The following is a 25,172-nucleotide window of genomic DNA, read 5'->3' on the forward strand; positions in this document are numbered from 1 at the left end:
CTTTAAAAAAAAAAAAGATGACACAAATAAATGGAAAGATATATACCATGCCCATAGATTGGAAAAATTAATGTTGCTATTCACACTACCCTGAGCATTCTACAGATTCAGTTCAGTCCCTATCAAAATTTCCTGTCAAATTAAAAATCCCTTTCAAAATCCTAAGATTTGTATGGAATCACAAAAGACCCCGAATAGGCAAAGAAATCTTGGAAAAGAAGAACAAAATCAGAGGCTTCACATGCCTTGATTTGGAACTAAATTACAAAGCCACAGTATTCACAACAGTATGGTTTTGGTGTAGAAACAAATATCACTGGAACAGAATAGAGAGCCCAGAAATATATGGTCAGTTTACATCAAAGGAGCCAAGAATATACAAGGGGAAAGGATAATAAATGATGCTGGGAAAACTGGACAGCAAATGCAATGGAATGAAAGTGGACTACTTTCTTAAACCATACACAAAAATTAACTCAAAATGGACTGAAGACTGGAACCTAGGGCCTGAAACCATGAAGGTCCTAGAAGAAAACGTAGGTAGTAAACTCCTTGACCTAGGTCTTGTCAGTGGCTTTTTGACTCTGTCTCCAAGGCAACAAAAGCAAAATTAAATACAAGGGATTACTTCTAACCAAAAAACTGTACAGCAGAAGGAATACAATGAGAAGGCAACCTACTGAATGGGAAAAAATATTTGCAAATAATACTTGTTAAGGGTTTAATGTCCAGAATACATAAAGAACTCATACAACTCAATAGCAAAAACAAAAAACAACAATCAGTTCCATTTAAAAAAAAAAAAAAAAGGGAGAAGATCCTAATAAACCTTTTTTCAAAGATGAGATAGAGCTGACAGGTACATGAAAAGATGCTCTATATCACTCATAAGGGAAATGCAAATCAAACCACAGTGAGCTATCACTTCACAACTGTTACAATGGCTGTTACCAAAAGTATAAGAAATTATAAGTGTTAGGGAGGATGTGGAGAAAATGGAAACCTCGTGCACTGTTGGTTAGAATGTAAATTGGTGCAACCACTGTGGAAAACAGAGCTACCCTATGACCCAGCAATTGCACTACTGGGTATTTACATGAAAGATACAAATGTAGTGATCCAATGCAGGTGCCCCCCAATGTTTATAGCAGCAATGTCCACAATAGCTAGACTGTGGAAAGAGCCCAGATGTCCATCAACAGATGAATGGATAAAGAAGATGTGATACATATATACAATGGAATATTATGCAGCCATCAAAAATGAAATCTTGCCATTTGCAATGACAGGGATGGAACTGGAGGGTATTATGCTAAGTGAAATAAGTCAATCAGAGAAAGACCATTATCATATGATCTCACTGATGTGGAATTTAAGAAAACAGGATCACAGGGGAAGAGAGGTGAAAAAATAAGATGAAACCAAAGAGGGAGACAAACCATGAGAAACTCTTAATCATAGGAAACAAACTGAGGGTTGCTGGAAGGGAAGGGGGTGGAGGGATGGAATAACTGGGTGATGGACATTAAGTGATGTAATGAGCACTGGATATTAGATAAACTAAGGACTCACAGGCCTGTACCTATGAAACCAGTAATACATGTTATAACTAATTGAATTTCAATAAAAAATGTTTAAAATTTAAAAAATTAAAGTAGAACTACCATATGATCCAACTGTTCCACTTCTGGGTATTTTTCTGAAGAAAAAGAAAATAACTAACTTGAAAAGAAACATGATCCCTGTGTTCATGGAACATTATTTACAATAATCAAGATAATGGATCAATGGATAGAGACAATAGGTTTATATAATGGAATATTATTCAGCCATAAAGAATGAAATCTTGCCATTTAGAACAAAATGGAATTTGAGGGCATTATGCTGAGTCAGAGAAAGACAAATACCATATGATCTCATTTGTATGTGGAATCTAAAAAAAAACAAAAACAAAAACAAACCCCAAGCCAATCCAAGTTCATAGATACAGAAAAGAAATTGGTAGTTACCAGAAGTGTGGGATCGCAAGTGGGCGAAATATGTGAAAGAGGTTAAAAAGTAGAAACTTGAGGTTATAAACAAGTCATACGGATGTGACTATAGTTGGTGACTGTAGTTAATACTGTACTGTATATTTAAAAGTTGCTGAGAGAATAAATCAAAAGTCCTCATCACAGGGAAAAATGTTTAATGGATGTTTAGACTTACTGTGGTGATCACATCACAACAGATACAAATACTGAATCATTATGTTGTACAGCTGAAATTAATATGTGCCAATTATACCAAAAAAAAAACAAAAAACAAAAAAACAAAACACAAACCCAACTCCACAAAGAATGCATGGTTCCCCTTGCCCCACATTGGCCTGTGCCACCAGTCTCTTCCTTATCCTCTCTCATGGAAGCCAGAGCAGAGTATGACCTGAAAATTCTTGAGTACAGAGACAGTGTTGCTTTTCCTGGTAGAGCTAGGTTTAGTGCTTGCTACCCAACTTATCAAACTAAACATACTGTTCAGATATGCATACATGCATGCAAAAAGACACTTACCACGAAATTCAAGATAATGTCTATTCCTAGAGGGAAAGATGGGGTCTGTTACTGGGAAAATACAGGAAACTCCTAACAGGGCTCCCACACCTGGCTGCTCAGGTTGCTCACTGCACAACTCTAGGAGATGCCATTCACATAAAGTCTATTTCCTCAAGTACTGGTGAGAATCCATTTCTTTACATGAGTGCTGGGTACATAGGCATTCATATTTGTTAAAAATTATATATTATTTCTCTACAGAACAATACATACCTTATTGCTTGCAACAGGAGTTGGCAAACTTTTTTTCTACAAAGGGCCAGGTAGTAAATACTTGAGGCATTATTACACATAAGGTCCAACTATTGAGCTCTGCTGTTGTAGTGTAAAAGCAGCCACAGATGATATATAAATCAGTGGGTGTGGGGTGTGTCTGTGTTCCAGGAAAACTTTATTTACAAAACCAGGTGGCTGGATTAGGTTTGGGGCCACAGTTTAACAAACCCCAGATTACACAATTAAACCTTTAAAAAAGGTTTAATTAAAAAAGTGATCTATGGTTTGTCCAGGGGACTGAGGGTGGAGCCTGGAACAAAGGATTCACTGAAGGTATCATAGGGGGGTTGGTAATGGAGCCTCCTGTAGTCTGTGTTTATTTTTTTTAATAAGTTATAACTGTGAAAATGTTCGATCTAAGCCTGACTTTTTTATGAACTTGGGGGCTTTGTCCTCTATAAGATATTGAGAGCAGACTGCTGCTCAAACGTTGATTTTATTAAGGAAACCATTTTCAACAAAAGTATCCAAACTATTTCTTCATTAATAGCACTAAACCTAGCAATACCACCTGTCATTAACTGATCGTTACCAGATGTCAGACATGATGCCAGGCATTTGACACACATCTGTTTTCCTCACAGCAGTGCTTCAAAATACGTTCTTTTTGGTTTTTGGGGTTTTTTTGTTTTGTTTTTTTGGTCTCCATTTTGCAACTGAGAAAGGCTAACTTTTCCTAGGTCACAGAGTTAATAACTCTGAGATTCAAGCCAGAGTTGTCCAGCTTCAAAGTCCACAGTCTGTTTTCTACAGCATAGTATTGCATCTGTAGAAGGCATCCTGTTTTAATGCTGCCCAAATCAATTTGGTTTTAGATTGTCTTCGCAGTTTTACTGACTTAGAAGAACTTGATGAGACAGAGTTATATATGTGCCACAAATGCAAAAAGAAACAAAAATCCACTAAAAAGTTTTGGATTCAAAAACTACCCAAGGTAAGTACTGAGTTTCAAATTATAAGGCAGTTTTGAAGGGGAAAATGTTTATGATTGATGAGAAGATAAATCATTTTTATAACTTTAGCCCATGTCATCTGTTCTTATTGGTCTCTCGAGTTACTAGTGAAAGTAAGTCAGTCCTTTGAGAATGCATAATTAATGTGTCCTGATCACAGTTTCCAACGAGTGAGTGGAGGGGTGGTTTCCCACCACACCATGACTGTGCCACAGTGGGGGTCCTACAATTTCCCACAACTCTAACACTGTCTACCTGAAGACAGCGATCAGATCCCACAGGGTCAGGTCTCAGTCCCCCAAGACTGCCTCTGCTTCAGAAGCCAGTCACAAGCCCAGCTTACTACTTAATGCTTCTGACCAACAGGCTACAGGTATGTATGAGGAGATGTGTCAGGTGGAGTCCTGAACAGAGGAGCTTCCGTCCTTGTGGAGTTTGAGGCCTGGCATCGGCCTCCAACTGTTCTGGTTCCCCATCTGGAATCTCTCCAGATCCTCCTTTTGGATTTTTATGACAGTTTTTATTACACAGGCATGACTGATTAACTCACTGGCTATTGGCAGTTCCAGCGCCTCTCCCCTCTCTAGAGTTTGGGGGGTAGGGGGAGAGACTGAAAGTTCCAACTCTGTAATCACAGCATTGGGTCCCCTGGCAACCAGCCCCCATCCTTAGGTGCAGTCAGAAAAGTCATCTCATTAACATAACTAAGACACCTTTATGGCTAGCACTTAGGAAATTCTAAGGGTTTCCGAGCTCTCTGTTAGGAAAGGGAGGTCAGGACCTATTTTTATATGTATATATATATATAAAGTTTTTACTTTATATATATTTCAGTTCACTAATATGCAGTGTAATATTAGTTATCAGGTGTTATATTATAAGTCACAACATCACAATAAGGTATGTAGAAGAAAATACTATGAGGGTTCAAAAGATAAACCGATAGGCCACCTAAAATTTCATCAAGAGACATTAGTACCAAGTATTTAATTTTATTGAAATGTTAATTGTTTATAATCTTTGTCTGATATATCTCTCATCCAGGTGCTATGCTTACATTTGAAACGATTTCATTGGACTGCATATTTAAGAAACAAAGTTGATACCTATGTAGAATTTCCCCTGAGAGGCCTGGACATGAAATGCTACTTGCTAGAGGTAAGATCAGTTATCTTTGATAGATGGTGAAAAGATGACTTTTCAGGAAAATCAAGTCTTCACATTGAGGTAGGACATAGGATGTCATTAACCACTGCTCCTAACTTAGTCCTGGGTTGTCTCCTCCCTTGTTCTGTAGCCTGAGAACAGTGGCCCAGAGCACTGCCTGTACGACCTTGCCGCTGTGGTGGTTCACCATGGTTCCGGGTAAGTGTGTCAGTGGCTTCTCATGCTTGGAAAAAAGCATGGTGAAGACCAGCAGTCTTGTACCACACTTGATAATTCTCCCTCAACTCCCTAAAAAATGAATTCAGATACATTAAAGTGGGTGAAGTTGAATTTTCTTTCAATTATGGTGTGAAAGAATATTCTTGAAAGGATGTTGTGAAGGAAGAAGGCACATGAAAGCAAAATGGAGAAGGATTCATTTGATCTCTGCATGCAGAACCCAAGCTATTTGTCCACAAAATCCTGAGTAGTCTTTACTCCAGGGTTTTTTATTTCCTTTGCCAGGTGACATTTAAATTGGGGAAAAATGGGAAATTATTTGGAACTTACTTCATGTCATCTATTTTAAAGATTCATTTTTTATTTTACTGAAATTTTCCCTAAAAATTTTATTAGTTTATACCTTCTGATTTCTTGAGATTCACTATTTTACCTTCAAATGTGGACAGACCCCTATCCATGTTGAAATCCGTTTTCCCTCAGAACTTTGTAGATGTTGCTCCCTTGACTTCATCATTCATGGTTACCAGTCAATTCTCATCCCTTTGTAGGTAGCATTTTTTCCTCATTGGAAGGTTATAGGATTCCTGTCTTTGGATTTAGGAAATTGAACTAAATGTATTCCTGGCATGGTAGTTGATAGGAATACTCTTCATCAGTGTCTGCAGCTCATGGAATTAGTATTTGTCCTACTCCCTTCTCTACTTTTTCTTCTGGAAGAAAAAGTACAGCATGTACAGCAGCTCCCATCTGTACGAAAACATTGTAAGACTCCCGGTGGATGCCTGAAACCGCAGACAGTACCAAACCCTGTACAGAGAGTCTATTTTTTCTTATACATCTGTATCTGTGATACTTTAATTTATAAAAAATTATAATTTAATATTAATTTTAATTGTGATAGTGTTAGCTTCTGTTGACCTTTTGATGAGATGTTATAAGGAGGATCATCTTCCGGACCACGGCTGACTGTGGGTAACTAAACTGGAAAGCAAAGCCAAGAATGTGGGGGACCTCCTATATAGTAAACTTTCTGGTTCTTTCACACATTTTAACCACCGTTTAATGATTTCCATCTCTGTGTTTCTGAAGACTGCCGTGGCTGTTTTTCCAAATCACCAATTTGGATTTAATCTATATCCAAATTGAAGATGAGCTCCTCTGTGAAATGTTTAATAGTGTGGCAATCCCATTTTTCTGATAACTTCCTTTCATAAGAGGAACAATCTTGTTTTATGGTTGCAGTATCTTTTTGAAACCATTGATATTAATTAGAATTTTTAAAGCTCTTTGGTTTTCTACATTAAATTTTTTAGTCATTAATTGCTTCTCTTTCATACTATCCACATTCCCCTCCCCCAGGCTTTTGATGATTTTTGGCTGCTCATTGAGTCATAATAAATGATGAGAGTGATCATTATTGGTAAATGGTAAGGGTTTTTTTTTAGCACTTGTGGGGTGTCTGTTTACCTAAGGCTCCTCTCCTGCTGGGAGGACTGACTCTAGGGCTCCCTGGGTGAGTGCAAAAGCACTTGCAGGGGCACTGGGTGGCTTGGTTGAGCGACTGCCTTCAGATCAGGTTATGATCCTGGAGTCCCAGGATCAAGTCCCACATCGGCTCCCTGCTCAGTGGGGAGTCTGCTTCTCCCTCTGACCCTCCCCCTTCTCATGCTCTCTTTCTCTTGAGTAGATAATTAAAAAAGAAAAAGAAAGAAAGAAAGAAAAGTGCTTGTGGGCCACAGTACAGGGAGGGCGCTTCCGTGGAGGCAGATTACTTTCTCAAACTCAGGTTTTTTCCAAGACTCTGATGGAAATCTGTTCTTCATTGGTCCCCGTTTCCCTGCGCCTTGACCTATGCTTGTTAGGGCAAGAGTGCTTAGCTCTTTGGTTCCTCTGTTAACCCAGTGCCAGAGGAACACTGCTCTATGTGTTATAGAAAATCTTCAGCTTCTGGTCATTCAATGGTACTCTTTCCTGAATTTCTAGTGTCGGTATATTCCTGGTCATTTCAGTGTATTTTGAGGAACATAAACACCTGAGCTGATTTCAGTCAGCCATCTTAAACCACCAGTCTCTAGGGTATATTCTCTATTACAGTACTTCTCATTTATTATGTATCTAACAAATTATAGGATTGCTCAGATCCTTTTGTTATTTCTGTAGCCCTTTTCTTTCATTTTTTTACTTTCCCTTCCAGGGTCGGTTCTGGACATTACACAGCCTATGCAACTCATGAAGGTCGCTGGTTCCATTTCAATGACAGTACTGTAACACTGACTGATGAAGACACCGTTGTGAAAGCAAAGGCCTACATCCTTTTCTATGTGGAACGCCAGGCCAAAGCTGGATCAGATAAACTTTAATACCTCCTTTAAATCATTGTTTTTGTCAAATGTACCGGACAAACATTTCCAATTTTCCATAAATACTTGATCCAAGATTTGATTTCATTATGCACTTTTCAATTTCCTATTTTGGGTTTAGTTTTATTTTGTCAATGGTAGTGACGTATTGAACATGGGCACCAACTAATTTGTTTTTTTTTTTTTGTTTGTTTTTTTAGTTCTACCAGAAAACCTCAGCAGATATTTTGATTTGCTGCTTTAGTTGTAATAATTCAGTTTTTTATGTAGTTTCAAGAACTTAGTTCTATTTGACTTTTTTATATTAATGTTTTCGGTTCTCACTTTGAGGCACATTTACATCAATGCTTTGTTACATTCACATGCTGAAAGCAAGATGTGTTCCTGATTGGGAAGAGCAACAGAACGCCTGCTGCCTTTCACAGCTGTGATGGAAATCAGGTTGATGGGAGAGCCGGGATCATGTGTACACAGAACTTGTGGCCCACGGGATTTCAGTGACTGCTCCGTAATCGTTCCTTTTGATTGTACAAGAGAACTGGGAGGGCATCATTAAGCAGGTCAGGTAATTGCTGCTCTTGGTAGCTCTCAAGGTTGCTGTTTATCAGCACTAACTAAATAAATTTGTTGGTTCAGTTGTACCTGTACTGCAAATTCAAGAATTACTCCTTTTGAGTTTGTTTTGTTCTGGAATATCTTTTGCGTGTGTATTTGTGTTCATGGATATAGGAGTACAGAAAAGTCCAAAGAAGACCAAACACATTCAGTGTTTAAAAATCTCAGACTCCGCTACACAGTGTAGATATTATCCAGTGAGAGGAAACCATAGCTTCTGTTTGCCTTTTGAACCAGCATCTAGTTCCCCCACTGGCTATCATGCTGGGAATAACTGCTTGTCCACTTTTGTCTTATTTCTTGCTTGGCCATCGGACTCCGGAGTAGATTCTGACCTTCACCTACATTTTAGGTACCACTATGGGGTCTGCTCCTACAGAAGGAGATTTGAGTCTTTGCTCCTTTGGTCTTTAACAACCCTCGCTGGCCTAACCTGATAGCAGAGCAAACTGAAAATATTCTCACTTTGAATAGTTTCTATTCTTGAGTTTAGTAGTCTTTGTTTTAAAATTGTTTTTGAGAAAAATAGGTACAAGCACTATTAAGATTGAACCCAAGTTGAAATTTGGAACCAGAATTACATCCAAGGAAGATAACTGATTCTGCAAGGGGTCTAAGCCAATCTCTTGGGGGGTAGGGGTGGGGGGCAGTACTTGGCAGCTTGTGGAGAGCAAGTGCGCACTCCCTGATGGGCTCTAGCATGGGACCGTGCACTGCTGTCAGCACATCTCTTGTTCCAGTCACTAGTTTCTTCTCTGTTCTCTCCAAGTTGCTATGAGGGGCAGAATGTCTTTCATATTAAGCCAGCCAGCTGAAATTTGTGGTAATCTTGTTTCTTCTATTAAAAGAAAAAAAAAACCAAGTTTTTTGGTTTTTTTTTTTTTTATTTTTTTTTTTAAGTGCATAAATAATCTGATAGCTGTCCTCCTGGGTCAGATACTTGAAGTTGCAGGAGCAGGTGCGGCTCCATTTCCATTTTAATATTTGCTAGATAAATCCTGTCTTTTTCTCAGGGCAGAAATCAGCAGCCGAACACTTTACTAACCACAGTTACGGCTCAACTTGTACTATCTGGTACGGCGGTCACTAGTCACCTGTGATTAAGTTTTAATTAAAATGAAGTTTAAAACCCAGTTCTTCAGTCATACTAGCTACATTTCAAGGGCTCAGCAGCCACATGTGGCAGAGGATGCCTAGGCTCAGGTGGTCCCGTCAGCATGTAGGGCTCCTGGACCGCGCTGGTCTGCATTTCCACTCCAGAGAAGCAAGCTTTGCTGTCATGTTTAGATCTTACAACTTAAACATGAAGTCCAGAAGATAATTAAGAGGGAAACATGTGTTTAAATTAGTTTACAGTGCTAAATTATATGAGGTTGAACCATTAGAGATTGTGATATTTAACCTTTTGATCTAAAAGTGAAAGTTCTACATAATTTGACCCAATATAGCAACACATTAACACCACATACTGTTGAACTTAGAATGTGCCTCTTCCTTGATCTGTTCAGTATCTCCTGTGAATACAGCCTCTTTTGTGTAGAAGGCGTACAGCTGTGACTTCGAACATTTGTACTTCCCTTGTTTCTCTGAGTGGGCAGCTCAGAGGACTTCAGCAATGTAGCCTTGGGCAGTGTTGATATTGGTGGAGAAAAATGGTCTTTTTATACCAAAGGGAACTTCCCGACAGCCAGACTACTTTGATGGGGAAAGTGGTCCTCAGACCGGCAGCACTGCTGGCTTAAGAGTTGGACACATCTCCTCTTTGAATTTCTGGAGTGTTTTTATTGCTTGATTTCACTTAAGCAGAAATGTTTGAATGACATTATGAAGGCTCCTTTGGAAAAGTGATTGGATCCATTGGAATTGTGCATTTGAACACCAGCGATGTAAATGTGCCTATTTGTATTTAAAAAATTCAACTGTGTAGCCTTATCACACCTACTTTAAAAAGCTGATCTTCGTGTGCTCTTCAGGGCTTTCCCCTGGGGCCATGCTGGCTCTGCTGGGGGGCTTCTCGCGCAGAGACCGCAGCCAGGGCAGTGCCTCGCTCTGGCAACTGGCTCCCTGGAACAAGAAAACTTCCTCAGAAGTCCTCCCACAGAGGTGGGTGATGGAAACAGTCTGTGGCAACACAAATCTCTCTCCATGGTGGAGAAACCTTTGCTTATCCACTGTATTCTACTCAGTGTCTAGTGATGACATATGTAATAGAATTAAACCAGTAAAGTGTACAGGCCCTGGTTAAGTGTTAAATGTGTATCTCACCCGGGGAACCTACTCAGCGGCGTGGTTTCTGGGGTTGGGGACAGATTTGTTTCTAAAAGCCAAACCTCTCTTTCATTGGTTGAGTGTACATAACTTTATTTAGCTACACTTCTCCCACCGCAGCCCCCAGCATCCCCTCCGTTCCCTCCCACACCCTGTTGCTGCCGTGGCCTCTCCACTTGGGCCCTGGAAGGGCTCAGGAGCGGTGGTGCTGCATCTGGGGCAAGGGTCCCGGGAGACCCAGGCGCAGCCACAGGAATGTGCCCACGGTGCAGGAAGAGGCTGGCACCCTCGGGTGGGGGGGTGCCGTGGTGCTAGGTCCCAGCCTCGTGCACTGGGGTAACCCCGCCCTTGGTCCCAGCGACGGGCTCCGGACCCTCCCTGGCCAGTGCTGCCTGGGTCTCCGGTGAGCATCCGCCGTGGAAGCCCAGTTTGTACGACGCGAGAGGATTATAGGTGCAAGTAACTGACCACATTTACCTTGTAATCACAGCCCTTTTCTGCTTCACCAACCTGAACTCTTTTATGGATGAAAGTATCATTAAAGTTCTGGTCTCTTTCCTCTTGACTGTTATTTCTCAACTCCTTTCAGGGGAGCCAAGTAAGTGATGGGGTCCTTGCTCAGGGGACGAGCCTGGGCAGTCAGCCGCACTCAGTCCTCCCTCCACCAGGGCCTCGGGTGTACAGGCCAGGATGAGGCGACCTGGAGGGGCAGGTGGTGGCCAGAAGGGTGCCCTAGCGCCTATACCGAGGTCCTGGTCAGGCGACTGGGGCCCTCCGGAGGCCAGGGAGATCATCCTGTCACTCTCCTCCGACATGAGGCCGGCTTAACTCCTGCAGAGCTAGACTGCACCTGAGGGATCAGCTTTGGGGCTCTGTGCAAAGGCTATCTATCGGTCACCTTTTTTTTTTTTTTAAAGATCTTTTTTATTTGACAGAGGTCACAAGTAAGCAGAAAGGCAGGCAGAGATGGAGGGGGAAGCAGGCCCCCACTGAGCAGAGAACCTGATGTGGGGCCCGATCCCAGGACCCTGAGATCATGACCTGAGCTGAAGGCAGAGGCTTAACCCTGAGGTGAGCCACCTGAGCCACCCAGGTGCCCCTATTGGTCACCTTTTAAAATCAGACATGCAGTAAGTGCCACCGGTAAAAAATAAAGATTCTGCTTTTCAGTAAGTTGCTATATACGACCTGTCCCCATTGTCCCCTACAAACAGGAAAAAACAAGAACCTCTGCCGACACCGGTCATTTTCCTGTGGTACGTATTTGCCTGCTCCTCTGTCTTTGCAAACAGGCAGACGGTTTTGCCTCCACGTCCCACACAGCATGGCTCCTCGCTGAGGCCGGTCAGAGGCCCTGGGGCTGCTGTGGCTCGGGGCAAAAGGGCTAAGTGTTGTCAGCGCCACCCTGGCAACCCAACCCTGCGCTCCCCTCCCCCTGGGCAGCTGCACTCAGGCCCTGCCCCCTGGTGCTGGTCCAGCCGCGCTGTGCGACTCTCGCAAAAGCTGCCACGCCGCAGGGATGGCCCGGTGGCCAGCATTTTAAGAGGTTGAGAGAACTGTCCATTTCCAGAGGTCAGCACACTGAAGAGTACTGGTTTGGACAGGACTGGGGAGGAAAAGTGGAGATAATAAGGCTTTCTATTAAAATCCATCTGAGCTGCTGCGGTGTCCCTTTTGACTGAGTAAGCCAGGGAGAAGCATCCGTTGTCTCTTGAGCCATTAAAATGGTCATCTGCGGTATGAGCATAGCTAGTTACCCCTTCCCTAAGAACTGCTTCCTTTAGCTGTTTCTTGGCATATGTTGTTTTTAAGAAAAGTCACTCCTTCCCCTTGGCATTGCTGGGGTAACCAAGCACCCAGGACCCCGAAGTCTGGTGTCTCAGAGGGAGTTGGCCAGAATGGCCGCTCTTGCCTTAGCTGCCTTGTGCTTTGAAAGGCATAGCTGCACTGGGACGACCAAGCCTTAGTGCCAGAAGAGGGTCCAAAACAGCTGCTTTGAGGCCTTACTCCACAAAACTGGACACAAAGTATTCCCTTCCAATTCCAACCAAACAGGAGAATGAACAAAGGTCACCACTTAGGTGGTGTTCCCTGCTTCACTGCGGCAGAGACAGCGCAGACTTTCCGGTCAGCATCCCCTGAACGAACCAATGAACCAGCACACACAGCTGGTAGTTCACAGCAGCACAATTATAGGAGGGTCTATAGTGGGACTGGGAGGGAAGCAGTATTAGAAAACCGATCCACCATCCACGCAGTGAGAAATGTTTCTTCAGGAAAGGAGAACTTAACAGAGATAAGACATCCAGCCGGCCTGCCCAGGCCACGGTCCCTCCCAGTGAGCAGACTAAAGGCTTCTACCAAGAGGGCAGTGTCTGGCTGGCTTAAGGGAAAGCTGAGACTAAAACACTTTAACCTAAAACTGTTTCGAGTAGTTTTGTACTAAGAGTGCTCTCATTCATGCTGACATTTCTGGAAATATAAACGAGCTACAGCAGGGCAAGTAACTGGGAAAATGTTAAGATGTAAAGCCAAGTAAACTTAAGCTTAAAATGTCACGCACATACACACAGAAGAACCTCGGAGAGCTAAGCTACTTAAGATCAATCCTTGTGCAACCACTCAGGGTAAAAACAGAGCCAGCTGGGACGCCGAGGAAATCCCTGTGCTTGGTGGAGGGCGGCGGAGCCTGAAGGTGGTTGGGCCCAGCCTGCAAACCATCACCACTGAGCAAAGTCACAGGGAATGGGGCTTACCCAGGGCTTCAACTTACAGCTTCGAAAACAAAACTGGCACTCTTCGCTCCTATAGACAACTCCGACTAGGAGTGGAGCAGAAGACTCACACGATCCACTAGAGAATGGGAACAGGTCCAATTTATAACCAAGGTCCCTCCCAGTGAGCAGACTGCAGGCCCAGACAGGTGGTCGGGCCAGCCACCTCCAACGAAAATGCCTTGGGAAAAGCCAAAAGAGTGCTCTGCTAAGCACCACTGTCAACTCAAAGAAAAGAACTCCCTTTTAAGGAAGCTATTTAGCTTCAAGAGGCTGCTTTTCTGCCAGGATTTTCACTTCCTCTGAACGTAAGCCGAAGCACAGACTGCTGCACGTATGTCTGGATCCTGCCCCCACCTCCCGCCCCACTCTCAGAGCTTCAGCACCAGTTGTTAGCCAAAAATAAACACCATTCCTCAACCATATATGTCCACCAGCCCGGAGCCCGGGAGGAGGAGGAGGTAGGTAGGTCAGGTCCCCGGGCTCCCGCCACACTCAGCGTGTCCCCTGCCCACCATGCACATCACCCAGCTCAACCGGGAGTGCCTGCTGCACCTCTTCTCCTTCCTGGACAAGGACAGCAGGAAGAGCCTGGCCAGGACCTGCCCCCAGCTCCAGGACGTGTTTGAGGACCCTGCACTCTGGCCTCTGCTGCACTTTCGTTCCCTCATGGAACTCAAGAAGGACAACTTCCTCCTGAGCCCAGCCCTCAGGAGCCTGTCCATCTGCTGGTACTCGAGCCGCGTGCAAGTGTGCAGCATTGAGGATTGGCTCAAGAGCGCCTTCCAGAGGAGCATCTGCAGCCGCCACGAGAGCCTGGTCAATGATTTCCTCTTCCAGGTGTGCGACAGGTAGGCCACCTCCTGAGCAGCGCTGGCTTTGCAGAGTCTGGCTCCTACAGCTCTAGGAAGCTTGGCGGGGGCGGGGTGGTGGTGGTGGGGGAGGACGCGGGGGGGGAAAGCAAATTACAAGACCAAGATCCCTCCATACTGGGGAGCCTCAAACTAGGCCCAAGGCAGACCGTCCCGGCCTGTCCCCAGCACAGTCCCGAGAGAAGGCATACAGTCACAGGCGGGGAGTCTTTCTCCTCTTAGCCTCCCAGATCCTGGAGCTGCTTCTGCTGCCAATGGAAGACTGGGCTTCAGCTGTCACTGTCCTTCGGGCAGCTGTCCTCCCTAGCAGCCATTAAGAGCTCAGAGGGTCCAGCTGAGCATAGATTTTCAAGGTCAAGCCCTGGGAAAGGTTCCTAGATTCAGCAATCAGCTTACCCCTCCTCTATTCCCCTAGCAAACAAACTCCAGGACTTGTGGAACACAGCTAAGGAAGGACAACTAGGGTGCGCTGGGTTAGCAGCACCAAGCCAGACTCCAGGAGAAGTGGTGGTGATATTTAAGAATGGTTTCGTCATTAGAATATTACTAATCTCAACATACCCATAAGGGAGGGTGTTTTAGCCTATTTTTTTCAAATGAGCAAATCAAAGTTTTGAGAGGTCATGTGATTTACCCAGTCTAGGACTGCCAGATTTTAGAAAATAGAAACTCAAGACATCCAGTTAAATTGGAATTTTGAACAGACAATTTTTTGGCCTAAGTGTGTCCCAAATACATCCTGTGTTCGATCGGTCAGCTCTACCACGGGTAGCGAGGCTGAGCCACAGGGACCCCCATGGTCCCGGCCTCCTGCCTAGGACAGCCCGTGAAGGCAGACTTCTGCTGCCAGCCTCTCACAGAGCCTCAACTGACCACTCCTGTCCTGCCTTTGAAGAAAAGCACCTCTTGATTACTAACAAACCAGGTCCAGTCAGCTTGCTGCCACCTTGGTTTAATAGCTGTTTGCTGGCAGTGAGACAGGCATGGAAGGAAAAACAGAGTGGTGGCCCTGCCTTTTTTTTTTTTTTTTTTTAAAAGGCAGTCAGAAGAAAACAAGATGGACTTGGTTGGGCCTTGCCTGGATGAGGCCATTCTGATGGGTTTAAAAAGGCCCCTGAATCAGACTGGAGTGATCTAGGTGGGAGGGGCAGCCTGCTCTGAAGTTGTTCTATTATTCTTGCTGCAAGAGAATTTAATTTCCCACATCAGCAAGTGTGGAGTGGTTCTCTCATGTCACCATCTGGGTGCAGCAAGGGCCCAAGTGTCACAAAAAGAACAAAGCGCTTGGTGGTAAGTGTTCTGTGCCAAGTCTCCCAGTTCTACTACTGTCCAACCATGGGACCCAGACCAAATATTTAAATCTGACCTAATTTCTTCATCTGTAAAATAGGATGAATCACCTATCTCACAGACTAAGAGGATTAAATGACACAGTAGCACTGGCCCACAGTAGGTACGGATAACATCCATGAAATCTGGTTCTTTTAGCCATCAGCTCTTGACGGCGAGACAGGAGACAGCAAAGGATGGCAGGGAAGGCGTCGGCTCTTTCTCTGGCTTGTTCTACATCAGGGATTATTCTAAAGGTTCTTAGAACAAAAAGGGACCACTCAACATTAAAGGCCTAATCGTCATAACCACCCTAGAGCTAACAATTTCTCCCACTTGATAAATGAGGACTAGCACAGTCCAGACATTTGTCCTGGGTCAGAGAGCAAATAAGGGACAGGCCGGTCACCTGAGTCCTCCGAGCCAGTTTCTTCATTCATAAAACAAAGTGCAAAGGATTTGATATGAAGACTGAAGAAACCATATGAACTTAAGAATTGGGAAGATGGGATGGGCTGTGTGAAAGGTGCCCCTTCCCCCCGCCACGAGCTGGGCTAGCCCAGGCAGGTGCAGTCAGGGGTTAAGGAGGAAGCTGACGGGGAAAAGCTGACGGCTCCCTCTGGCTACAGAGAACCAAGGGCCCTGCCCACAAGACAGGCCCCTCTTGACTGCAAGCAATCTGATCCGGTGTGCTCCCAGCAAAAGTGAGTTACAGTTGCCTACAGAAGGTCCTGTCCAGGCTCTTTACACCCCAAATTTTGACCTTCACTACAACCCCACTGGTAGGCATCATTCCCTCCCTGCTGTGCACCCATACACACACATAAGGAAACTAAAGCTCAGTGAGTGACTTAGCTGAGGTCACACCAAAATAAGCCAAATTCAACTTTGCGCAAGATCTTTTTATAAGTAGCCTGACTGTACCCATCTCAGACCCGGTTCTAGCTACTGTCTACTTGACCTCTTCTAGGCTGGCATCCCAGACGGCATGCAAGAACTGTCCCAGTTAACTGAGCAGAGAAACACAGAGCTCTAGAACCCAGAGCCAGGCATACTCAGAGCTGTGCCCTGACCCCAGCCTCGAGGGACTGTCCCTAAGCCACCCCATAAGAAACCCTTGCTCCCATATGACTGACCATCCTGCCAGGAGCTTCAGGGCCTCAGCTTGAAGCCAGCCTGGAGTGGTCACCACGCATCTTTTCCCGCACCCCCACCCCCCAAAGCAACAGGCCCGGAGAGAACCAAGAACACCTAGAGTTGTCCTCCCGGACCCTGCACCCCATCTGCCCACAGCAGGACCAGTGGCGGCTCGGGAAGCTAAAAGCCCACGCAGATTGAGGTCTGGCGGAGAGGCAGAAAGAGTAGGGGAAAGGGGACAGAAACCCGGTTCAGATCCAGGCCGCGTCATCGCAGGCAAGTTTCTTCAGCGGGCTAAGTCCGTTTCACTTCCTTGCCCACTGTATACGGAGTCGTGCCACGAGTCCCAGGGCAGTTAGGGAGCTCCTGGACCCCGGAGCTCCAGGGCGGGGCGGATGCCAACCGTACCCGCCATCGGCCCCCACCGCGGGCCACCGCGATCTCTCCGCAGGTGCCCCAACCTGGCGTCCGTCACGCTTTCAGGCTGCGGCCACGTCACCGACGACTGCCTGGCGCGCCTCCTGCGCTGCTGCCCGCGCCTGCGCGCGCTGCGCCTGGAGAACTGCGCGCGCGTCACCAACCTAACGCTGGCGGCCGTGGCGACGCACGGGCGCGCGCTGCAAACGCTGCACGTGGACTTCTGCCGCAACGTGAGCGCGGCCGGCCTGCACCGCTTGCGCGCCGCGTGCCCGCGCCTGGCGCTGCGTGCCGAACACAGCGCAGCCATGATCCCCGACCAGCGCCCCAGCGCGTCGGGCATGGCTCTTCGCAAGCTGCTGCCGCGCTAGGCTGACCATGTCGGGACAGGACACCTGGGCAAGGGCCCCGAGCAGAAAGAGCGACCTGGTTTCCAACCCCTAGCCCCAGCACTTCTCAGACTGTCGCCACATCGCTGAACCTCAGTTTCCCTGTCTGCAAAATGGGGACGTTGATGCCTACCTCACATTACGGTTTTACGCACAGGAGTGCGAGATTAACCGGATGCTGGGAAAACACTCGGGTAGCCCTCACTAAACACCAGCATCTGTCCCGACGCCCTTCCGCCCCGGGCCTCTCGCCACTCGAAGTCCACAGCAGGCGAGGGGCTCACAGCGTCCCCCGCGACTGTGACCGCTGTCTGTGGCCGAACTAACCGCCATGCGTAGGCGTGGCCACCCGGTAGGGCGCGGGCGCAGGCGCCGTGGGGGCAGAAGGGGGGCGGAGGAGGCGACTCCGGCTGCCGGTCGCGTGCCGCACGCTCAGCCTGCGGCTGCCGGTGTTCCCCCGCTGTACCGGTGGGCGGGAGGAGGGGGAAAGCCGGGGTTCACGGCCGGAGAGCCGCCGAGCCCGCCACCGCAGCCTTGCCATCCGCGCCTTGGCTTGGCGCCCGAGCCAGCCCGTACACGATTCTAGGAAATTCAATGTTGGATGTGATTCTTAACATAAACCACATAGTTCTAATTTTCTACCGTTCTCGTATCACAAAGGCAGAAGAAATCAATTGAAAAACCCGAAGTAAAGATTAGAAAACAAAAGCAGCAGCCTGGTTAAGTCCTTTGATAATGAAACCGCAAGAAGCGCAAAGTTAGGTTTTTACCTGCTGGATTTGCTCAACGTGGGCACACTCCAGGACTTCAATTTCGGAGCTTTAGTCACTGATGTCCCACCGATAGTCACCAAAAGTATAGGCTCCCGGCCACCCAGCAGAACTTCCGGTCCCAAGTACTCGGTGAAAACTTAAGAAGGGAAAGCAGGGAGCACAGCGGGATGGTGGGCGGTGGGCCATGCTCCAGCTCCAGCCCCAGCTCCGCCCATCGCCAGCTGGGACCCTTAAGTCACCTGAGACAGGTGTTTCTTGTCTGGGAAAAGGGATCTGGATCCTACTCACCGGTTGCCCAATACTGGGAAGCCAGCAAGGAAAAAAAAAAAAAAATTCTCCAATTTCGTGGTAGGAGAAGAGACAGCAAATTATTGGTATATGGGGATGGCGGGGGTTGGGGTTGGGGGTTGGTGCGGGGAGCACCAGGTAAGGGGCTAACTGGCAATTGCCGGTGAAGCTTTGGGGAGGGGAAAGGAACCTAAAAGGGGTTAATCAGTGTGCCTCACCACATGAAGTGAGGGAGGGAGCAGAGCGGCATCTGGCAGGAAAACAGTCCAGGTGCAGGGAATAATAGCTCATGCAAAGGCTCCAAGCAGGAGCATGGTGAGTTAGGGGAGGCCAGGAGATCAGTATGGCTGGAGCAGGGTTAGTGAGGAGGAAAGGGGAGCAGGAAATATCAGAGAACTAGGCATGTGGGTGGCTGCCAGGGGAAGGCCAGAGGAGCTGAAATTTCTCCAGGCAGAATCTGTGGGGGCGGGGGGGGGGGGCAAGCAGCAGCCCAACCCACCCCAACCCCTCCAGGGCCTGTTGGAGGCTTCACTTGTGGCCCTGGACCTTTTTGTTGGGCCAGTGCTCGGCCCAGAAGCAGGTGGGTGTTGGCACTGAGGCCTGGCCTGGCATAATCCCTTCTTATCCCTGTGTGGGGAGAGCCAGCCCCCTCAGGCCACCAGCTGCAGTGGAATGGGAGGATACCCACTTTCTCTGGGTGATTTTCCAGTTTACCCACCATAGTTCTGGACTCAGGAAAGAGGCCTTGCAGGAATTTTATTTTTGCCCCTACTAGTACTGCAAACAATGTTGAAAGCAAGCTTAGGCTTCCAGGGGGATAAATATTTATTTAAAACAGCATCACTTAAACCCCAGGGCTTTGCTTTCATTATTTCCGATGTCTGAATTCCCAGCAGATCCTGTTTGCCCTGAGTTGATGGTACAGTCTGGGGGGACAACAGAACCCTAGTTTCTGACTCTCTGACTGAGAGCCAGTCAGTCCTCTCCAAACCTCAGCTTTTAAATCCGTGTATTGGGATTGCTGGAGAATCTTGCTTACAGGGTTCTTTTAAGGATTAACAATGTCATGTTTCTAAAGCCTTAGTCATTACAAGTTCTGCTCAAATAGGGTAACCTGAGACCCCTTTCCCTTTCTCCATGGAAGCTCTTTTTTACAAATGAGGGCTAACTTCCCTGGTGAAGCCTCTAGCTTCCAGTAACCCCCCACATACGGAGGCTCTAGCTATCACAGACCTAAAGCGGCGCTGATAGCCCACCCAGCACTGTTTCTAGAGCTTGAATCCAGCCCCGCTCCCTCCGGGGTGCTTTGGGTCCCTGAGCCAAGGGCCATCCAAGGTACACCCAGAAGGCGGGCCCTGATGAGACCCAGGGCTCTCCACTCCACCTTCTGACAGGTGCTGTTCACATCACTGGGCACCGAGCAGAGCCCTGGACAGAACACAGAGCCTGGCTTCATCAGAGACCATGCTCGAAGTCTTCTCTCGGATCCGAGGAGATCAAGGGGTGTCCCGTGCTTCATGAATCCATTGACTCATTCATCTGGGGTTGAAGGGAGTGTTGAGTGCTCTGCAGCTCTGCCATCCATCACTTCTGACGGGTTATGACCTCTCACATCCTTAGTTTATCACTAAAACAGGACCTCTCTGTAACACTCTGGTAAGATGATGTATAAATGTGCAGTGACTGGAAGGCTGGGGTAAGGAAAAGGGGTCCACACATCCATGGGGGCCTAGAAAAGCCAAGTGCCTGGCAGAACCCACAAGGCCTAAGTACTGGGAAGAAGCAAGCTGGGTCCGTATGGGGGTGATCCAGGTACACTCAATGGAGGACTGACCCCAGCTCCCACAGGGTCTAATTGTGGGTGGGGTGTTCCTTTCCGCAGGCACAGTGCAGCAAAGGCAGAGTCAGAAAGTCTGAGGCCTGGGGAAGCCAGGGCAGATGGGAGTCTGTGTTCCAAAGCCACTGGCGAATGGCTTGGACGTTACTCTGTCCTCGCAGCCTCTATTCAGTCTATGAACTTTCCCAGCTCCCGAAAGCTCCTTTCACTCTCTGTCTGGCCAAGGCAGCCAGTGGCCACAGAGAGGAAGGGCTGGGAGCAGGTGCGGAACCTCAGCACCAGGGCGGGACGGTGCTCCCAGGTGGAAGGCGGACAGCAGGCACCACACTGCGCTGGGGAGCCTGCGCAGGAAGCTCTGTACCACAAGCTCCCAGGTCAGGGGCTCTGGCTCACTCCTTGGGAGGCAGAGCCTGCTGGGGCGACACGGTGCCATAAGGCTTGTCTTACAGGGACACACTGGCCCGTTTCTGCTCAGGCTGAATATTTGGAGGGGCACTAAGTTCCCTTGGGACTACTGTTGTCAGCAGGCGGGCGGACAGGAAGCCAGGGCTCCTAGCTCTAGCCTGTACACACCCCTGATCCAGCACTTGCCCTCTCCTGACCTCAGATTCATGGTCTGAAAGAGGAGAGGTCACCTGACACCTTGACTCTAGGGTTCCTCTAGCTCTAGGATTCCATGCCTAACACTCGCTTTTTGCTAAAACTAAATGCACCAGATACGCGTTTCATCTGACTGGCAGTGCTGGGCAAAGGCCACAAAACAGGGAGGCCCAGAACAAAGCTGTCCCTTTTTTTTTAAGGTGGGGGGGGGTCCAAGTTTTCTGGGAGTTCTTTGAGGGTCATAAACATTGCAAGTATTTAACTGAATGATCCAGCAAACAAAAAAACTGCCCAAACTTCCACAGAGGGGCTGAAAATGAACCAGGGAAAATAAACACCTGTGCCAGGCCCGTCGTTTGAGTGGGCTGCCAGGCTGACCCCGGCCCTGAAGCACACGGGAAGCAGCAGCCTGTGGTGGGAACTGGCTGTAGACCAAGACGCATGGCTCAAACACCTTGCTCTCTTCCTGTTCCCGCTCCCAGCAGCCACCATCTTCACAGCTACTTTCACGATGGCCCTTTCTTCCAGAACCACACACTCACTCTGACACGCCTGACAACAGGCACACTGGCCAGGGCCCTCAAGTCCCAGGTTCAAGCACCAAGAGTGTGACCCCTCCCCAACCCCCGAACAACTCTGCACCAACCACCATTCAAGGCTACGAAAGCCACGCACTGGTTCTATTAATTCGCACATTCACTCACTCGTTCTCGTGGTTGCCCATTCGTACATGCTGAATGCCTACCTGCAACGGTGGTCCCTGCTGCACCCCGTGCCTTCCTGCAGAGACATGCTACTGTCAACCGCCCTCCTCCTGAAGCCCACCACTGGCTCGTCACGCGCAGCGCTGGAATCCCGCTCCTCTGGTTAGCCTCCTCGTGGCCCAGTGGGACTGCACCCCATACTAGGTATCCTGGGGCCACTCAGGACAGGCTCTCTATCTGGTTACACTCTAAACCCAGCTGCAGAGGAGGAGGAAGGGGTCACTGAGGGGTGGGGCACGGGGCTGATGCAAGGGCCCTGGGGTGAGGGAACGAAGTAGGACACCCAGGATGACAGAATAAACGAAAGGAGGGGCCTCCCGCTCCCAGCTCCCACTCGAGCTGCTCTGTCATCTCGAGACAAGCACAGCTCACTCTCAGTGTGAAGGAGTGCTTCTGATGGGCCAAACGCCATCAGTGAGACTAGCTCGAAAGCTCATTCATTCTCAGTCAGAAACTCCACTAGAGTTAAGAAAAGCAGCCCACGCTCTGGTTCCTGAATTGGCTTTATTTCTCTGCATAAGGAACCCTGCACAGGCAATTCAAATTAAAACAAAATAAATATATGAATATTCATGTAAAACTGTCCTTTCTAATGAACAATTATACACAATGTACAATTTCATGTTCACTGGGTGGGTTTACAAAATGTACCATTCCCAACTAAAAATGCACCAAAATGGTTCCATGCAAACTTATCAAAAGTGACCAAAAATATGGAGGGAAAAACCTGACTGAGAGCACTTCGTCTTTTTTTTTTTGTACAATCACAGAAAAATAAAAACATCTAATTTCTTTGTTACATTTAGAGAAACTAAATGTGGCCACTGTTTATAATGTCGGTTTATGTTCCTAAACATCTATGTAGTTACCATAAAAGTGTGTCCACATGAAACTGGAAGTGCGCATTGCTGAGCAGTGCGGGGGCGGCGGCCCCCGCGGTCAGTAGTCGGTGTCTGAGCCCTCGGCATTGTCCACGTTCCGCGAGAGCATGTAGTTGTCCATGTCGATGGAGCGGCAGTTGTTGATGGCGTAGCGCAGGCGCTCGGCCATGACCAGCTGGCTCGAGTAGGGGGGCAGCCGCAGCTGGAAGAAGCAGGTCTGTGAGGTAGGCAGACTGTCGTAAGGCTGTGGAGAGAGAGCCAGAGCTGTGACAGCAGCATCGGGGGTCCCAGGGTTGGGGGGGACCCGTAAGTTACCACTGTCCCCAAATCAGGAGGAGCGCTTCTCCCAGCCTTCCAGATGGGCTCCACGGACCCGAGGGCAGGGCCGCCTTGAGGGGAAGGAGACACTGGTGGAAGGAACGTGGGCTCTGGTGTCCCCAGCCATGGAGGCTCCCAGTGACCATGCTTCCTTCCTCTCCTCACCACCCCCATGGCCCCATCTGCAAAGTGCGAGCAAGCTCTGGTGGGAGAACAGGCTTTGCACAGGGCCTGCCACGGGACCACCAATGGAGCTCACTCCCTTTCACCAGGAGGGTGCGGACCCGGAGGTGCTGCATGGAGCCCCCAACTGCCAGCAAAACGGAAAGAACACCTGGAAGGGCACCCCTGCATGCCTCCACCCTTCCCCTGTCCCTCCTAGCGGGCCTTCTGCATCCTTCGCCTACCCTGGCTGCCACACACAGCTCACACAAGGAAGGAGCAGTGAATTCAATCCTAGTCTGTCCATTAAATGCACAGTCATGCAGTCATTTAAAATGATAATCATGATGACTCGCAGCAGAACAGAAAAGCGTGGGTGCCTGGGTGGCTCAGGGCATTAAGCTTCTGCCTTCGACTCAGGTCATGATCTCAGGGTCCTGGGATCGAGCCCCGCATCGGGCTCTCTGCTCAGCAGGAAGCCTGCTTCCCTCCCCACCCCTGCCTGCTTCTCTGCCTACTTGTGACCTCTGTCTGTCAAATAAATAAACTAAATCTTAAAAAAAAAAAGAAAGGAACAGAAAAGTGCTCGGGACAGACTGAGCTAAACACAGCACACAAACTCAGGTATCCACAGAGGTGGAAGGTGGAAGGGCAGCTGCTGCAGCAGAGGGCATATGCTCCCTGGTCTTCCCTGAAAACTCCACGAACTCCCACACTCTGTAGCGACAGAAAGGATAGTACATTTTTATATCTGAAGATAGGTGTTAAAAAGGGACTTGCCCTTTTTTTTCTTCTCAACTCCTTGAACCAGCCCTCCCCTTCCTCCTTGGAGCCCTACACCTGGTTAGCGCATTCCAGAGAGGTGGGAGATGGAGGGCCTGGAGGGCCTAGAAGCCTCTCTGGGTCAGAGCCAGTGAGGACACAAAAAGCTCAAATGTAGGAAAACCATAACCAGCAAAGACACTGAAGGGCAATGTGAACAGGGGCCTCTGATTTGGACGGAGGAGCAACGGTCTAAAAGTCACAAGGGAGAGACCCACTGTGGTCAGTTTTCTGCGGCTGAAAAACCTCAGGCAGGGGATTAGTGGTGGATTAACTCCTGGGATGGCAGGGGTAGCCTGGGACAGACAGAAGGCAAGGATTTTTTCCAGAGCTGAATAGAAGCAAACCATTGCTTCCACCCACCTCTCTCTGAAGCAACAAAACAGATTTACAACTGATAGTTTCTGGCAAGTCATGTAGAAAATTTATGGAAAGGCTCTTTTCATAGCCCTTCCTGTGCGTGGCCTCTCCAGCAAGTCTAGCCCAGGAGTGGAGCCCAGGCAGGCAGCTTCAGGAGGCAGCGGGGGAGGGATGGCTCTGGCTGTAGCAACCTCCAGGAATAGCTACTGGAAAAACACCAGAAAGGCAGACACTGAAACTGGCAGGAAGCGTCCTTGTGTGAAGAGGCACTACTTTTCTTACTGTTTCCAGGATAAACACGATGGGCCCTGCTCAGAGGACTGTCCAGCTCTTGGGTGGTTGGGGAAGGAAAGAGATAGAACACAAACACTTCTAACTTAATGCTGAGTTCAAGGGATGTACCACGTGTCCTGGAAGTGGACGGAAGGAGATCTAAGCCTGCCCTCTGAAATGGTCAGGGGCAGCAGGAAAGCATCCATGAGGGCTTCCTGGAGGAGATGACATTGCTGTTGGGCCTCAAGGATGAGTATGCACTTGCCAGGCATAGATGGGAAGGAGTGTGAAGGAGAACTTACTAAAGTAGACGGAAGAGCCTACACAAAGGCACAGAAGTTTAGAAACAGCGTGGTGTGTTGGGAAAAAAAGGTAAGCAGTCTGTTCTGGCCAGGATACGGTATGTGTTAAGAGGTGCTATAGCAAAGCTGCGGCAGAGGCCAGACCATGGAGATATTTAAGGCCACTGAAGCAGTTGGCATTTATTCTGGAATCAGTGCAGGGGGCCCCCTCCTGGTCTGAAAGGAGAGTGACATGGTCAGATGGGTGCATGAGAAAGAGGACTTTGGCAGCAGTGTGCATTTCAGGTTCTAAGCTCTTTTATTCCTCAGCCATCTGTCAACATGGCAGCTGGGCTGGGGCTCTGCAGCTGGAGCTTTTCATCAGGCTGCAAAGAAGCCGCCCCGCCTGCACAAGCAGCCACCGGGCACACGCACCACGT

The 25,172-nt window shown here is 47.9% G+C and overlaps 3 protein-coding genes across 18 annotated transcripts in view; 2 read left to right on the forward strand and 1 right to left on the reverse strand.

The window, feature by feature from the left end:
* USP3 (ubiquitin specific peptidase 3) overlaps positions 1-11,012 on the forward strand; it is a 107,148-nt gene extending 96,136 nt beyond the window's left edge. For all 9 annotated transcript variants that reach the window (XM_032342802.1, XM_032342803.1, XM_032342805.1 and 6 more), the window contains 4 exons: positions 3,686-3,804; positions 4,868-4,981; positions 5,121-5,188; positions 7,407-11,012. In XM_032342802.1, coding sequence (XP_032198693.1) covers positions 3,686-3,804; positions 4,868-4,981; positions 5,121-5,188; positions 7,407-7,572 — 467 coding nt within the window. In that variant the 3' untranslated portion in view covers positions 7,573-11,012. The remainder of the gene's footprint in view (positions 1-3,685; positions 3,805-4,867; positions 4,982-5,120; positions 5,189-7,406) is intronic.
* Positions 11,013-13,565: 2,553 nt separating this feature from the next.
* On the forward strand, positions 13,566-18,095 carry FBXL22 (F-box and leucine rich repeat protein 22). Its single transcript, XM_032342811.1, has 2 exons — positions 13,566-14,080; positions 17,019-18,095. The coding sequence occupies exons 1-2, from the start codon at positions 13,746-13,748 to the stop codon at positions 17,353-17,355; spliced, it is 672 nt and encodes a 223-aa protein (XP_032198702.1). The 5' UTR covers positions 13,566-13,745; the 3' UTR covers positions 17,356-18,095.
* Positions 18,096-22,121: 4,026 nt separating this feature from the next.
* The window catches only part of HERC1 (HECT and RLD domain containing E3 ubiquitin protein ligase family member 1), a 187,582-nt gene continuing 184,531 nt past the window's right edge, over positions 22,122-25,172 (reverse strand). For all 8 annotated transcript variants that reach the window (XM_032342792.1, XM_032342798.1, XM_032342796.1 and 5 more), the window contains one exon: positions 22,122-22,760. In XM_032342792.1, coding sequence (XP_032198683.1) covers positions 22,575-22,760 — 186 coding nt within the window. In that variant the 3' untranslated portion in view covers positions 22,122-22,574. The remainder of the gene's footprint in view (positions 22,761-25,172) is intronic.

Source organism: Mustela erminea, chromosome 5 (genome assembly GCF_009829155.1).
Source record: "Mustela erminea isolate mMusErm1 chromosome 5, mMusErm1.Pri, whole genome shotgun sequence".
In the NCBI taxonomy this organism is placed as follows: Eukaryota; Metazoa; Chordata; class Mammalia; order Carnivora; family Mustelidae; genus Mustela; species Mustela erminea.